The sequence below is a fragment of the Sinocyclocheilus grahami genome, unplaced genomic scaffold (genome assembly GCF_001515645.1).
Source record: "Sinocyclocheilus grahami isolate Dianchi unplaced genomic scaffold, SAMN03320097.WGS_v1.1 scaffold293.1, whole genome shotgun sequence".
Taxonomy (NCBI): Eukaryota; Metazoa; Chordata; class Actinopteri; order Cypriniformes; family Cyprinidae; genus Sinocyclocheilus; species Sinocyclocheilus grahami.
In genome coordinates, this window is record NW_015505472.1 from 955681 (window position 1) to 968434 (window position 12754).

Sequence of the window (12754 nt, forward strand, 5' to 3'; positions counted from 1 at the left end):
GGCGACAGCGCAGTTTGTGGAGTGATTGATTTTGTAGCTTGTTCTCAATCCATAATTCATTTTGAAAGTCAATGCATTATATATTCTGTCTTTTTATTTGCAGATTTGTTTATTTGTCTTTTATGGTAGTTGAACCATAAATCACAGAGACTTCACTCCCTTTTGTACTTTACAGTCTTTCTGGTCTGTCATGATGGTTTCATTTTCAGTTGTCTTGACTCAGAGGAATAGTTTACTCCAAAATGAAAATTATGTTTTAATTACCTCACGCTTTTGTCAGTTCAAACCCATATGATTTTCTTTCTTCTGTGAAACAAGATGCTTGGCAGAATTTTCTGGCTACTCCTTTCCACAGATCAAAAAATAAATAAATAGATACAGTAATTATGCACCATAAGGACCAAAAAGCACCATAGATGTTCTTGAGGACTATATTTTAAGTTTTCTGAAATTATTTAGTGAAGTGACTTGTGGCCAAGTATGGTGACCCATACTTGGAATTTGTGCTCTGCATTTAACCCATCCAAGTGCACACACACAGTAGTGAACACACACACACACCGTGAACACACACCCGGAGCAGTGGGCAGCCATATTGCTGCGGCGCCCGGGGAGCGGTTGGGGGTTCAGTGCCTTGGTCAATGATCTCACCTCAGTCATGGAAGAGAGCGCTGGTTGTTCACTCCCCCCACTGACAATGAGACTCAAACCCGCAGCCTTAAGGTTACAAGTCACTCTTTCTAACCATTAGGCCACGACTGCCCCATTTAGTTGTTATTCATTGAAACCCCTCTGCCGTAGCTCTCCTTTGTGGTCAGAAATATTCAAAGCTCGAGTATGTGCATTCACTAAAGAGATTTGAGGATCTACTGGTGGGCATGATTACTCAAAGCTATCATATAACTTCAGAAGACGTGAATAATAAATATAATGAATATAGTGCACAAGTGAGATGGACTAATTTTATTATGGTGCTTTTTTTTTTTTGGAGCTGGATTTTCCCTATAAACATTCCCTTTATTGTATGGAAAACAGCAGCTATGGCAGGGGGTGTCTACCAGTCCTGCTCTAGGAGGGCCAATATCCTGGAGTTTCGCTCCAGCCAGCTCCAACACACTTGCCTGGAAGTTTCTAGTGAGTCTGAAGAGCTTGATTACTTTGGTTCAGGTGTGTATAATTAGGTTGGAGCTAAACTCCGAACAGTGACCCTCCAGGAACACGTTTGGACACCCCTGAGCTAAGACATTCTGATAAACATCCTGTTTTGTATTCTATTCAATAAAGAAAGTCATACAGATAGAATATTTAGGTTTAGCAGATTGGTAACCATTTAAGGAATATCTTCATTTAATTGAACCTAGACAAACTTTGTAAAAGTTGTTCCATGTTCATGTTCTGCAAGAATCTGACCACTTATAATGAAAGGTCATGTGAAACTCTGCTCGTTATGCGTGACAATGCAGTATTGACTATGTAATCTCTTACTCTTGTAGATATAGAGTTGCTGGCGGCGTGCCGAGAAGAATTTCATCGTCGTTTGAAGGTGTACCATGCCTGGAAATCAAAGAACAAGAAGCAAAATACAGACACCGAGATGAGGGCTCCCAAATCGGTCACTGACTATGGTAAGATATGACCTGTTTTCCCTAGAGAACGGCTTGCACGGTGGCGGAACAACAGAATACAAATTGCTCTGTGCAGTCGTGTGTAGCTGATGATTTCATTTGTAATGGCAAAAGGTGATTCAGCATAATATTTATTCTAGAAAGATACTCGTCTAAACTTTTTTCTTATGCGAATGTGTGTTGCAACAATTTTTCAAGGTTGAATGTGCACTTTTTGTTTGTTGTTCTTTTCACGAACCTTGCAGCGCATTTTGTGATTAGCGTTAGCATTGTCATGCACAATGCAGACAGCTAAAAGCACATCTAAAGGCACTCGCTGCTGTTTCAAGGAAATCAAACCTCTCGTTGATTTTCCTACTTGTGACAATACAGTATTGACTATGTAATCTCTTACTCTTGTAGATATAGAGTTGCTGGCGGCGTGCCGAGAAGAATTTCATCGTCGTTTGAAGGTGTACCATGCCTGGAAATCAAAGAACAAGAAGCAAAATACAGACACAGAGATGAGGGCTCCCAAATCGGTCACTGACTATGGTAAGATATGACCTGTTTTCCCTAGAGAACGGCTTGCACGGTGGCGGAACAACAGAATACAAATTGCTCTGTGCAGTCGTGTGTAGCTGATGATTTCATTTGTAATGGCAAAAGGTGATTCAGCATAATATTTATTCTAGAAAGATACTCGTCTAAACTTTTTTCTTATGCGAATGTGTGTTGCAACAATTTTTCAAGGTTGAATGTGCACTTTTTGTTTGTTGTTCTTTTCACGAACCTTGCAGCGCATTTTGTGATTAGCGTTAGCATTGTCATGCACAATGCAGACAGCTAAAAGCACATCTAAAGGCACTCGCTGCTGTTTCAAGGAAATCAAACCTCTCGTTGATTTTCCTACTTGAAAGGCAAGTCACTGTGTTTGGTTGCTGGAAGACTTTAGTGCTTTTTAAGTGTTTGCTTGTGCAGAACAAACAGGAGATTTAGAGTTCTGTGACCTGCAGGTTCTCTTCAAACTTTCCGGCTCTCTTGTTGTGAAATCTTCAGATGTGTCTTTCCTTCAAACAGTGGAGTGTTTGTATCAGGTGCATGGGGCTTATGCTGCTTCTCTCCGAGAGATGAAATCAGGCTTCTGGCTTTGTAAAGTCAATACTGAAGCACTGAGAACTTCTCTGAGAACTTTCTTGACATTATGCCGACCTCCGAAGCTGTTTTATCTTTAGGGATGACTGATTTAAAAGTCATATATGTCTGGTTGATACATATTTGTGAGCATAAAGTATAACTAGATGGTTTGATATAAAGAATTTGATTTGAACATATGCTACTTTGGTGTTTAACTCAATACTGTACCATTTGTGCTACAGACACGAATGATAGCTCAAATCATACAGCGTGTTGAGATGTGAAAAGAGTCCCATTTTACATGAGAAGGACCTCAAAAGAGTTATATAGACTGCAATATCATATGCAACCTGGTCTTCAATGGAGAACTTGAAAGGAAAATAGTCTACTTGGAGATATGGTGCTGATATGCTGAATTTCAGGTTCATTTTGACGATTTACCAAAGCCATGTAACCAGTGAATGGCCTTTAATTTTTTGGAACCGTTCAGTTTTTCTGAAGTCCAGTTCGTGACAGGCTCCGAGATTGGTCCAATCAAGCTCTGGCACAAGAACCAAAACCATTGTGGTGGGCGAGGGGTGAGCTTTTGGGGTTGAGCTTTTGAGTTAGACCTAGAGGTTTGCACTCTGCATTACCAAGTGCGGCACGGCACAACTTTTTAATTGCTAAGTGTGGGAGGGAAATGTGTGTATGTGTGTGTGTGTGTGTGTGGGGGGGTGATAATAGGAAAAAATAAACTATGGCCCTGACGCAGAACAAAATCTTACAGGAGAGGGACTGAAAATTCAAGTAGACCTTTATCTGCTGGTTTTTGTGAGTGGGGCAAAATGTGAAAGTCATGGGTGGGACAAATCATTAAAAAAAAATTCCTGGAGTGGGGGGGAGAGAGACAGAATCTTGCAGGAGCGGGACTACAAAATCCATCCCATGCAGAACCCTAGGTGGACCACCAAAAACAACCCAAAAAAAAATTTACTCAGAGCACCTTAGCAATTGCATTGCAACCACCCCAAGCACCCTAGAGTCAGTGCAGCAAGTTTTGAACGGACAAATACCTTTATCAGATTTTTTTTTTAGAAAGTTTTGTTACTGTTGTAATTTTCTCTTATATTTCTTCAGCCCAACAGAACCCCGCTCCACCCGTCCCAGCCCGGCAGCAAGAGATCGCGATGAACCGACAGCAACGTTACTTCCGCATTCCCTTCATACGACCCGCGGACCAGTACAAAGACCCCCAGAACAAGAAAAAAGGCTGGTGGTACGCTCACTTTGATGGGCCCTGGATCGCCAGGCAGATGGAGCTTCATCCAGACAAGCAGCCGATCCTCTTGGTAGCAGGTGCTAAAGGCCTTCTTCAGCACTACCTAATGTTTTGATAAGATAAAACTGAAATGTTCTTCTACTGTGAACAATGAATTCTTCAGAATAGAAGTAGGATTTGAAAGATAAAACGGCTGAAACGGTTACTGGAAAATACTCTTATCTGCGGATGTGAGGTGTGCACCCAGGCATAGCGTGATGCCTTTAATCTTTTTCTGTACCCAGGTAAGGACGACATGGAGATGTGTGAGCTGAGTCTGGAGGAGACCGGGCTCACGCGAAAACGTGGAGCGGAGATCCTCCCGCGCCAGTTTGAGGAGATCTGGGAGCGCTGTGGCGGAATCCAGTACCTGAGGAACGCCATCGAAAGCAAGCAGGCCCGACCCACCTATGCGACCGCCATGCTCCAGAACCTTCTCAATTGAACACCGACCGTTTCTCCTCTTGGTTTACGCTATCTATGCACGTGTAGATGTAGACAGTAAAGTGGTGTAGCTAAAACAAAAGGCTGTACAACTCTAGTGGAAGCAAATGCTGTCTAATTGACTTTTTGTTTGTAGTTTGTTCTTCATTTTGCTGTGAACTTAGAAATCAGTCTTCATACAAATCTGAGCCTTGCTTGAACCTGTTGCTCAGAGATGCCTTAAGATTTCAGACCTAATTCATAATTCAAAGGGATGTTATTGAAATATCACACCCATGTAAACCGGCTCATAAATCTAAAATACACTAGGTGTAATCTTTATAAAAGGACATTTCAGTGTGTAGCGATAGACAGTTCTTTAAAACTACACAACATACTATGATATTGATATAATTATTATGATACTGTCACAACAATAAACACAACACTCATGCCTTTGTACTCTTTCAGTCGCATTATTGGTAAGGTGATGTGTGTCATTTGTTGCATATTAAAATACAATAACCACAAGGCATTTCCCTAAAAATGGCATTTTAAAATTGCCTTTGAGCGTCCTGACTAGCCCATGCAACATTGGCTCAACCAATGGCATGGGTTTAAGGGCAGGACTATCTGTTCATTTGACAAATGGCAACTGGAGGCAGTGTTTATGCCTTTTTTCGCAGTTCCATTAGCTAGTGCCGCAGAAATGACACACTTCAACTTTTAAAAAATACAATTCTCATAAGACCTAAAAGGTCATTATTGTGGAGAAACATTTAATATTTTAATACACTGAATAACTATTCAAAGTATCTTTAATCTAATCAGATGATGGTGGGAAAGGTTAATGAGGAACATGCACTGGAATATCATTAGGTTGTAAATGTGGTAACAATGGCAGTGTTGTTTCCAAAACATACACCATCTGAAATTGCCTTTACATATATTTGATAATGAATTTTATAGATGCACTTAAAAGCAGCTTCGGTTCATTAAAAGGGGATAGTCACTGCTGTCGTGCATGGTTTTGCTCAGCAATTTTGTACTTAAATCATGGTGATATGCTAAAGGGCATATTCATTTCTGTTCAGTGAACTGATAATGGCACCTTTGTTAATGATTTGCTGTGAATTCTCTCAGCGTGTGTGGTAGATTTCTCTCATTTTTACATTTCTGTACCGACTCAAGGAAAAAAATGTGTTTAAATGAGCTTGTACACTCTGGAGTGTCTCGTTATGCACTCCTCTGGCCCTTTAATATCTCATTTGGTAATAACTGCCTGAAGAACGGAAGCAATGGAAACAGCAATGACATTCTAAACATTCTGCAAACTTGGTACAGACCAAATTGCAGCATTTGATCAATTTGCTGTCATTATCCAGACTTAGTTTATTCATATGCTAATGTTTTTCTCCATTGAGCCCTTTCCAAATAAAAAGGTGTCATCTCAAACTGTAAGTTTATCCATATTATAATTGTTAATTATTTGTTTCTTGACTGTCGTTTATCTTTGATGTGTCTGGGTTAAATATACTCTGATTTTCTTATTTTTGACTGGCCACTGTTACTCTGATCACTTTGCTAGACCAAAATAAACATTCCATATGAAATCTGGGTTATGTTTAGATCTTTGCCTTTGTAGTCATAAAGAGTTTTAGCTTTACTCGGGGACCCTGACTATTATCTTTTAAAGTCATCATGAACGATTGTTCAGCACATGAAAATTTAAATAGACATGACATTTGCCTTTGTAGTCATAAAGAGTTTTAGCTTTACTCGGGGACCCTGACTATTATCTTTTAAAGTAATCATGAACGATTGTTCAGCACATGAAAATTTAAATAGACATGACATGAAATATTTACTTTATCTGCAACTGAACGATACCTTCAGAAATACTTTTTCTGTTTGATGTAGAAACAAAGACACCATGACCACAAGTCTGTATTTTTGTCTTTTTTTTTCAAGGTGATACCCTTAAGAGTTACAGAAATACTTTACATGCATTTTCTTTGTTTGGGACACTGAGGACAGACTAGAGGAGATTACTAGAATCTATTTAAGATACAACCCAATGTATCAATGTGTAAATAAATACCTCATTGTGAGGGAGGAAACAAACCTTTGACAAGGGTTCAAAGCATCCAACACATTACATGTCTCATATGCAGTTTATAGTTTGTTGCGGATACAATTAAAAATAAGTTCAGGATGGATATAAGTCCTAATTCCTGGAGGCATTCCTTCAGTTGGCCAAGAGGATGGCTGATCCTTGAGTAAGGCTGTTGTATCATACACTCACACTCATGTCAACAAGAAACCAGCAAAGCTGATCGCATGAATAGCGCTGAAGAGCTTTGGTGCCTCTCAGCTTAAAAAAAGTGTCTGGACATCATAAAACAGTCACTTCAAAGTTGTCACTATCAGGACTCCTCAAAAAACAGCAAGAAGACCTGCTGGACCTCCGACACGTCTGTAATATACAGCATGAGGAAAAACAACCTGGTCATTCAAGAAAATTAAACAATATGCACAAAATCATCAGCAGTTGGGTAATGAATAATTACCATACAACAGCACACCCTCAAGTGACTATACAGCGAAAGAATGATTCGTTCACAAACTGGACAGTACAGGTAATAATGTTATAAATGTTCGATTTCTTGCACAGACTGATTGTTTTACTTAAGACCTAGTTCATATATGGTCAGGAGCCACAGGTATTCATTTTGTGTTGCCTGATATGCGTTTTTTGTTTGCTTTGACTCTCAGACGGCAGCCATCGAATTGCATTTTAAGAATCAACATGGACTATGGCAGGGGTGCCCAAACTCGGTCCTGGAGGGCCGGTGTCCTGCAGAGTTTAGCTCCAACCCTAATCAAACACACCTGAACCAGCTAATCAAGCTCTTACTAGGCATACTAGAAACTTCCAAGCAGGTGTGTTGAGGCAAGTTGGAGCTAAACTCTGCAGGACACTGGCCCTCCAGGACCGAGTTTGGACACCCCTAGACTATGGTTTCAGCTAAAAACTTCTTTACTGTTCTACTGAAGAAAAAAAAACTAGCCTGAGGGTGAGTAAATTAAGAGAATTTATTTTGGGTGAAATCCCTTCAAAGGCAAATTAAGCAACTAACCAGCACTACTAATATGTAGCACAAGTACGTCTGCAAGATGTCTGTTAAAGATCGCTTCATCTGGAAAGCATCTGCTGTGTACAAACATCTAATTGATGTCTATAAGATGTGAGTTTTACATGCATTCTAAATCATAACCATTTTTATGACGTTTATTTTACATCTGACAGGAAACCTCCTGTATTGCAGATGAGCAAACACTCTAAAAAAGACTTCTTCCAGATGTAAATGCAGACGTCAAACAGCAGTGAGCATGGTAACCATGGTTAATTTTCGTAAGGGTAGGCTACTAATGTCAGAGTTCTCTATGAAAGTCATTATTCGATTGGGAAACGCACTACTCGGGTCACTAGTGAGTCAGCGCATTGATTTTGAAACACAGCCATTGCCTTCATATTTTAGTTGTCAAGCTCATCATTCTATTGTTTACACATCCTTCATAGTTTGCTAATTTACCAGTTCCACTGGAGGACCAACCTAAAAGAGGATTACTTTCAGGAATAATCAATGTATTCTGTTAAGTCACACTTCAGTCTTGTCAACTCTCATCCTTCTTGCCTATAAACAATGGCAAGTATTTAAGCCTACTTGACCAAATAATGCTGCTTCTGATTGTGCATTACATGCCAAGATATTTGTATAATTAATAACTATTTTTAAATGCATAAATATTTATCTGCGTACTGAGATTGTGAAAGAAAAGTGTAATTTTCAGATTTGAAATGGAACTGAGCAGTGGCAGGAAGGACGCAACATTCCCAAAACATCTAGTTTAATAACATTATTTCCTCCTCTATATGATGGTTGACGTTTTGATGGCAAAGATTTATCATCTTGGCATGATAAATCAGGCTGTCGTGATTATTTATGGTCACTGTTAACATCAAATTGGTTGTTTTCACCCCAGCTTACCTTGTTATGTGGTATACACTGATGGAAGTCAACCATTTCTGACATTAACTTTTCTGATCTTCTGGTGTCGAGTTGTCTGGGGATCTGGAAAAGGAATGACAGACCACCATCAATCTTGAACCGTTTTGCAGTGGACAAGGTCTTGCCAAGCAAAGAAGCAAGGTACATTTTTGGCACTCTATGATAATGCAGACTGTCAATATTTTGAAGAGCAAAACATCTGTTGCTGGAAGAAATGACTGATTATTATTCATAATATCATTAGATTAGACAACTACAGATGCACTACAGTCTAAATGAGATGCGAACCCCATGCATGAATTGTTTCTAGTATCCTCCTTGGAAAAACATTTCTTAATGTTGTATCTTTGAAGGTTTCAGAATGGCATGCATTTTTTTTTCTTTGAATACATTGTGCCTGTAACTTGTTTATAGAAGAGAATTTCTGTTTTAAATTATTATGAATATTTTAGAATATGTGCTATTGTGTTAACACTAGTGAGGATACTGATGCATGGATTTTGCTTATGTATTTCTTTAGTTTCTTCTAGACGAAGAAACCCTCAACAAACAGCTGATTCGCCAAAAGATACATTTTCTGTCCTTTCCTTTGCATTAATATAGTCTATTGTCAAAGTAATTTTTTAGCACATTGTTTTCCTATTCATTGAGGTAATTGAGTGCAATGTCTAAAGCCTGATTTTGAGGTAATTTGATCTAACATTTTATTTATTGATTCATTAATTTTTTTATTATTGCTCATAATATATTCTGCAACAAATATTACACACTCTCATTTGGTTGCTAATAAGAATCCCTGAAAGAATATTCTGTTAATCTATATCAATACAATCCCTCTGAGGCCTGTTGCCCTACACTTTGGGTGAATGTCCCTTTAACTGGTTTATACTAAGATTATTATTTTTATTATACACTAAGATTATACATTTTTAATAAAATGGAATATATACACTGTTTCAAAAGTTTGGGTTCAGTAAGATTTATTTTGAAAAGTTAATACTTTTTATTCAGCAAGGATGTGTTAAATTGATCAAAAGTGACAGTGAAGACATTTATAATGTTAAAAAAAGATTTCTAATTCAAGTAAATGCTGTTCTTTTGAACATTTATATTCATCATAAAATCCTGATAAGAAATGTTTTTTACGAAACTATTGAGCAACACAACTGTTTTCATCTGGGATAATAAGAAATGTTTCTTGAGCACCAAATCAGTATGTTAGTATTATTTCTGAAGGATTATGAAGACACTGAAGACTGGAAAATTACAGTTTTTATCTTTTATTTATTTATTTTTTAAATGTGACCCTGGAGCACAAGTCGCTGGGGTATATTTGTAGCAATAGCCAAAAATACATTGTAAGTTTCAAAATTATTGATTTTTCTTTTATGCCAAAAATCATTAGGATATTAAGTAAAGATCATGTTACATGAAGATATTTTGTAAGTTTCCTACCGTAAATATATTAAAACTTAATTTGATTGGTAATATGCATGGCTAAGAACTTCATTTGCACAACTTTAAAGGCGATTTTCTCAATATTTAGATTTTTTTTGCACCCTCAGATTTTCAAAGTGTTGTATCTCTGCCAGATATTGTCCTATCCCAACAACCCATACATCAATGAAAAGCTTATTTATTCAGCTTGCAAATGATGTATAAATCCCAATTTCAAAAAATTGACCCTTATGACTGGTTTTGTGGTCCAGGGTCACAAATGATATTAAAGTATTAATGTTTCACATGTTGCTATTCTTATTGTATTTCAGAAACTTCTTTCAAATTTTTTTTTTTTTTTTTTTTTTTTAAATCTTTACGACCCCAAACATTTAAACAATATTATATTTTGGATGATGGTAGCATATACAAGATATATTGTAGGCTCTCAGGCTACTAGACTTTGTTCAGACTGCACACATATTCAGTTTCATATTCAAATCCTAAAAAATTTACTGAGGGCCATTCAAAATTAGCTGTGTAGTCTGTCAAAATAAAAATTCAGTTGAGTGGAATAGGAATGTTAACAGGTTGCATCTTACTGTACATTAGACCTTCTAGAACAATTGCAAAAATCTGATTTTCACCAGATTTCAAATTAGATTTTTGCTGTTCTGACACCAACAAAATGAAACCGATTTGAGTCAGATATGCCCCCCAAAAAAATCTTTTTTGCGGTTTGAACAAAGCCTGCTGTAAATGTGACTGTTGTCATTGCAAAGATATTCATAACAAGAAAAGTTAGTCCATCCTCTCCACAAAATCTCTAACAAAGGACATAGACAGGATTTAATGAGAAATGGGATGATTATGGATGTTAGTAGCGATTATGACATTGATTTAAATAGATCATGAAAAAGACCATCTTGGCAGTACACTTTACCTCAGTACTAAGCTGTAAACTTTCAAGTGATCGAAAAGTGCCTTGGCCTGAGTGTTGTGAGGAGGCTGAGTCAGAGCTCATGGGACAGAGCATGCTTGACACATGTGTTAAGACCCCATCGTCATTCTCAAAAACTGGATTTACTCTCATAGCATTACCAAATGGGAATGCTGATTGTAAATTCCTATAATACAAAGGAGATCAGGTCTTAACACCAGCATATTTAAAACGGGTCACCATGCAAATCCAAATCTGTGAAGAAAAATCAAATGTCTAAATAAAAAGATAACCCTGCTTACACAAGTCTTATGGTCTTTCTGGTCCGTATGCATTTCTTGTTAATGAAAATCAAGATGCCTATCACAGAACAAACCACTGAGAGGCTTCCCACAAGGCAGGCTATGGAAAGGAGAGGGTCAAGTGGCACAGACACCAATTCGTTGCAGCGTTCTCCATGGTAGTGCCAGAATTTACCTAAAGGACATCTAAAAGTGGTTGAGAAAAAACATGTTAGAAAAAATGTGGAATGGATAGAAATGTGTAATTTCCCTATCTGTATGACTATCGCCTCTCTAGAATTTTCAGCTGTCTGTCACTTTTTGATTGTTTTCTCAGTCACATAACAAGGGGTCAGGGTTTGGCTGCTTAGTTTGGTTTGCCCCTCCAGTCGATGCTATAAAAGAACAATTTTCAATCAATAGCAGCCACGTGTTCTGATATAAAAACCAACAACATTTGGGTAATTCTCAAAAAAAAAAAACCTAAAATAAATAATTTATAAAATAAAACTTTTTTTTAGAATTCAGTTAAGTTTGGTTACCCGTCATACTAAAATCGATTTTCATTTTAAAAAATTGTCACTCAAACATTAAACAATGCAACACCAATTACACATTTAATTGAGCCATTTGAAATAAATAAATGTAGTGAAAGTAAATTGTAATTATTTATTCACTTTTTCTACATTGTGGGAAAATTGCCAGCCTCTTCTTCCTATGAACTTTGACCTTGGCTTGGAATTACTTATTTAAATTCCACTATTTAACAATAAATGGCAACAATGGCAAAAAATTAAATAAAAAAAAAAGTTTAAGAATTGTATATTAATAATTACTTATTTTGTTTAACGTTTTACACACTTGTTAGACCTTGCACTAACTATTAATAAAATACCTATAAATGTTATAAAAAGTGAAAGGGACAAGGTATTCCAGGAACTTGATAACTATAAACCATAAAATAATGTGCAAAACATTATCAATCTATAGTCAATCCATATAATACAATTGAATAAACTGTTGAAACTGAGTTTCTGAAAAAACTGAAATTTTGTTTTACATAACCTCTCAGAAAAATCACCAGAAGTGGTACCTGTGCCACTATGAATTACCCTTTGTACTGTACCTCATTTTACCTTGCATTACTACCTTAAGGGTACATACCCATTGTAGGGGTAAATACGGTAAAAAAAATTTACCTTTAAGGGTACTTCCCCAGTGACAAGCTGTTGTACCCTTAAAGGTACAATTTTTACACTATATTTTTCTGACAGTGCAGGTGAAGGACTTGGGGCTGTTTGCTCAGGTGATTTTGATGTTACCCTATGTCCTTGTAATCATCATTGAAATTAATGGATTTGCAGCATAAACTATATTGCAGGTTTTTCTTTTTTAATCATTTGGATATAGATGTACCGGTATTGAGGCTAATGTCTTCTGTTCTCTCTCAGTCACTTGACTAGAAGCCTCAGGGTTTGGCGAGTCACTTGGTTCAGAGAATTGTCTCTAGTTGAAAAAAAACAGGGTATTGCAAAATATTATCTGAATAAAAACAACAC

The 12754-nt window shown here is 37.2% G+C and overlaps 2 protein-coding genes across 2 annotated transcripts in view; one reads left to right on the top strand and one right to left on the bottom strand.

The window, feature by feature from the left end:
- LOC107600844 (unconventional myosin-VI-like) overlaps window positions 1–6189 on the top strand; it is a 64364-nt gene extending 58175 nt beyond the window's left edge. The window contains exons 32-34 of the mRNA XM_016292816.1: window positions 1494–1625; window positions 3861–4079; window positions 4287–6189. Of these exons, the coding sequence (XP_016148302.1) occupies window positions 1494–1625; window positions 3861–4079; window positions 4287–4486 (551 nt within the window). The 3' untranslated portion in view covers window positions 4487–6189. The remainder of the gene's footprint in view (window positions 1–1493; window positions 1626–3860; window positions 4080–4286) is intronic.
- Window positions 6190–6272: 83 nt separating this feature from the next.
- Window positions 6273–12754, bottom strand: part of LOC107600845 (interphotoreceptor matrix proteoglycan 1-like) — a 29311-nt gene continuing 22829 nt past the window's right edge. Inside the window, exons 10-13 of the mRNA XM_016292817.1 lie at window positions 11217–11402; window positions 10918–11101; window positions 8517–8600; window positions 6273–6940 (exon numbers count right to left, since the gene is read on the bottom strand). Coding sequence (XP_016148303.1) covers window positions 6860–6940; window positions 8517–8600; window positions 10918–11101; window positions 11217–11402 — 535 coding nt within the window. The 3' untranslated portion in view covers window positions 6273–6859. The remainder of the gene's footprint in view (window positions 6941–8516; window positions 8601–10917; window positions 11102–11216; window positions 11403–12754) is intronic.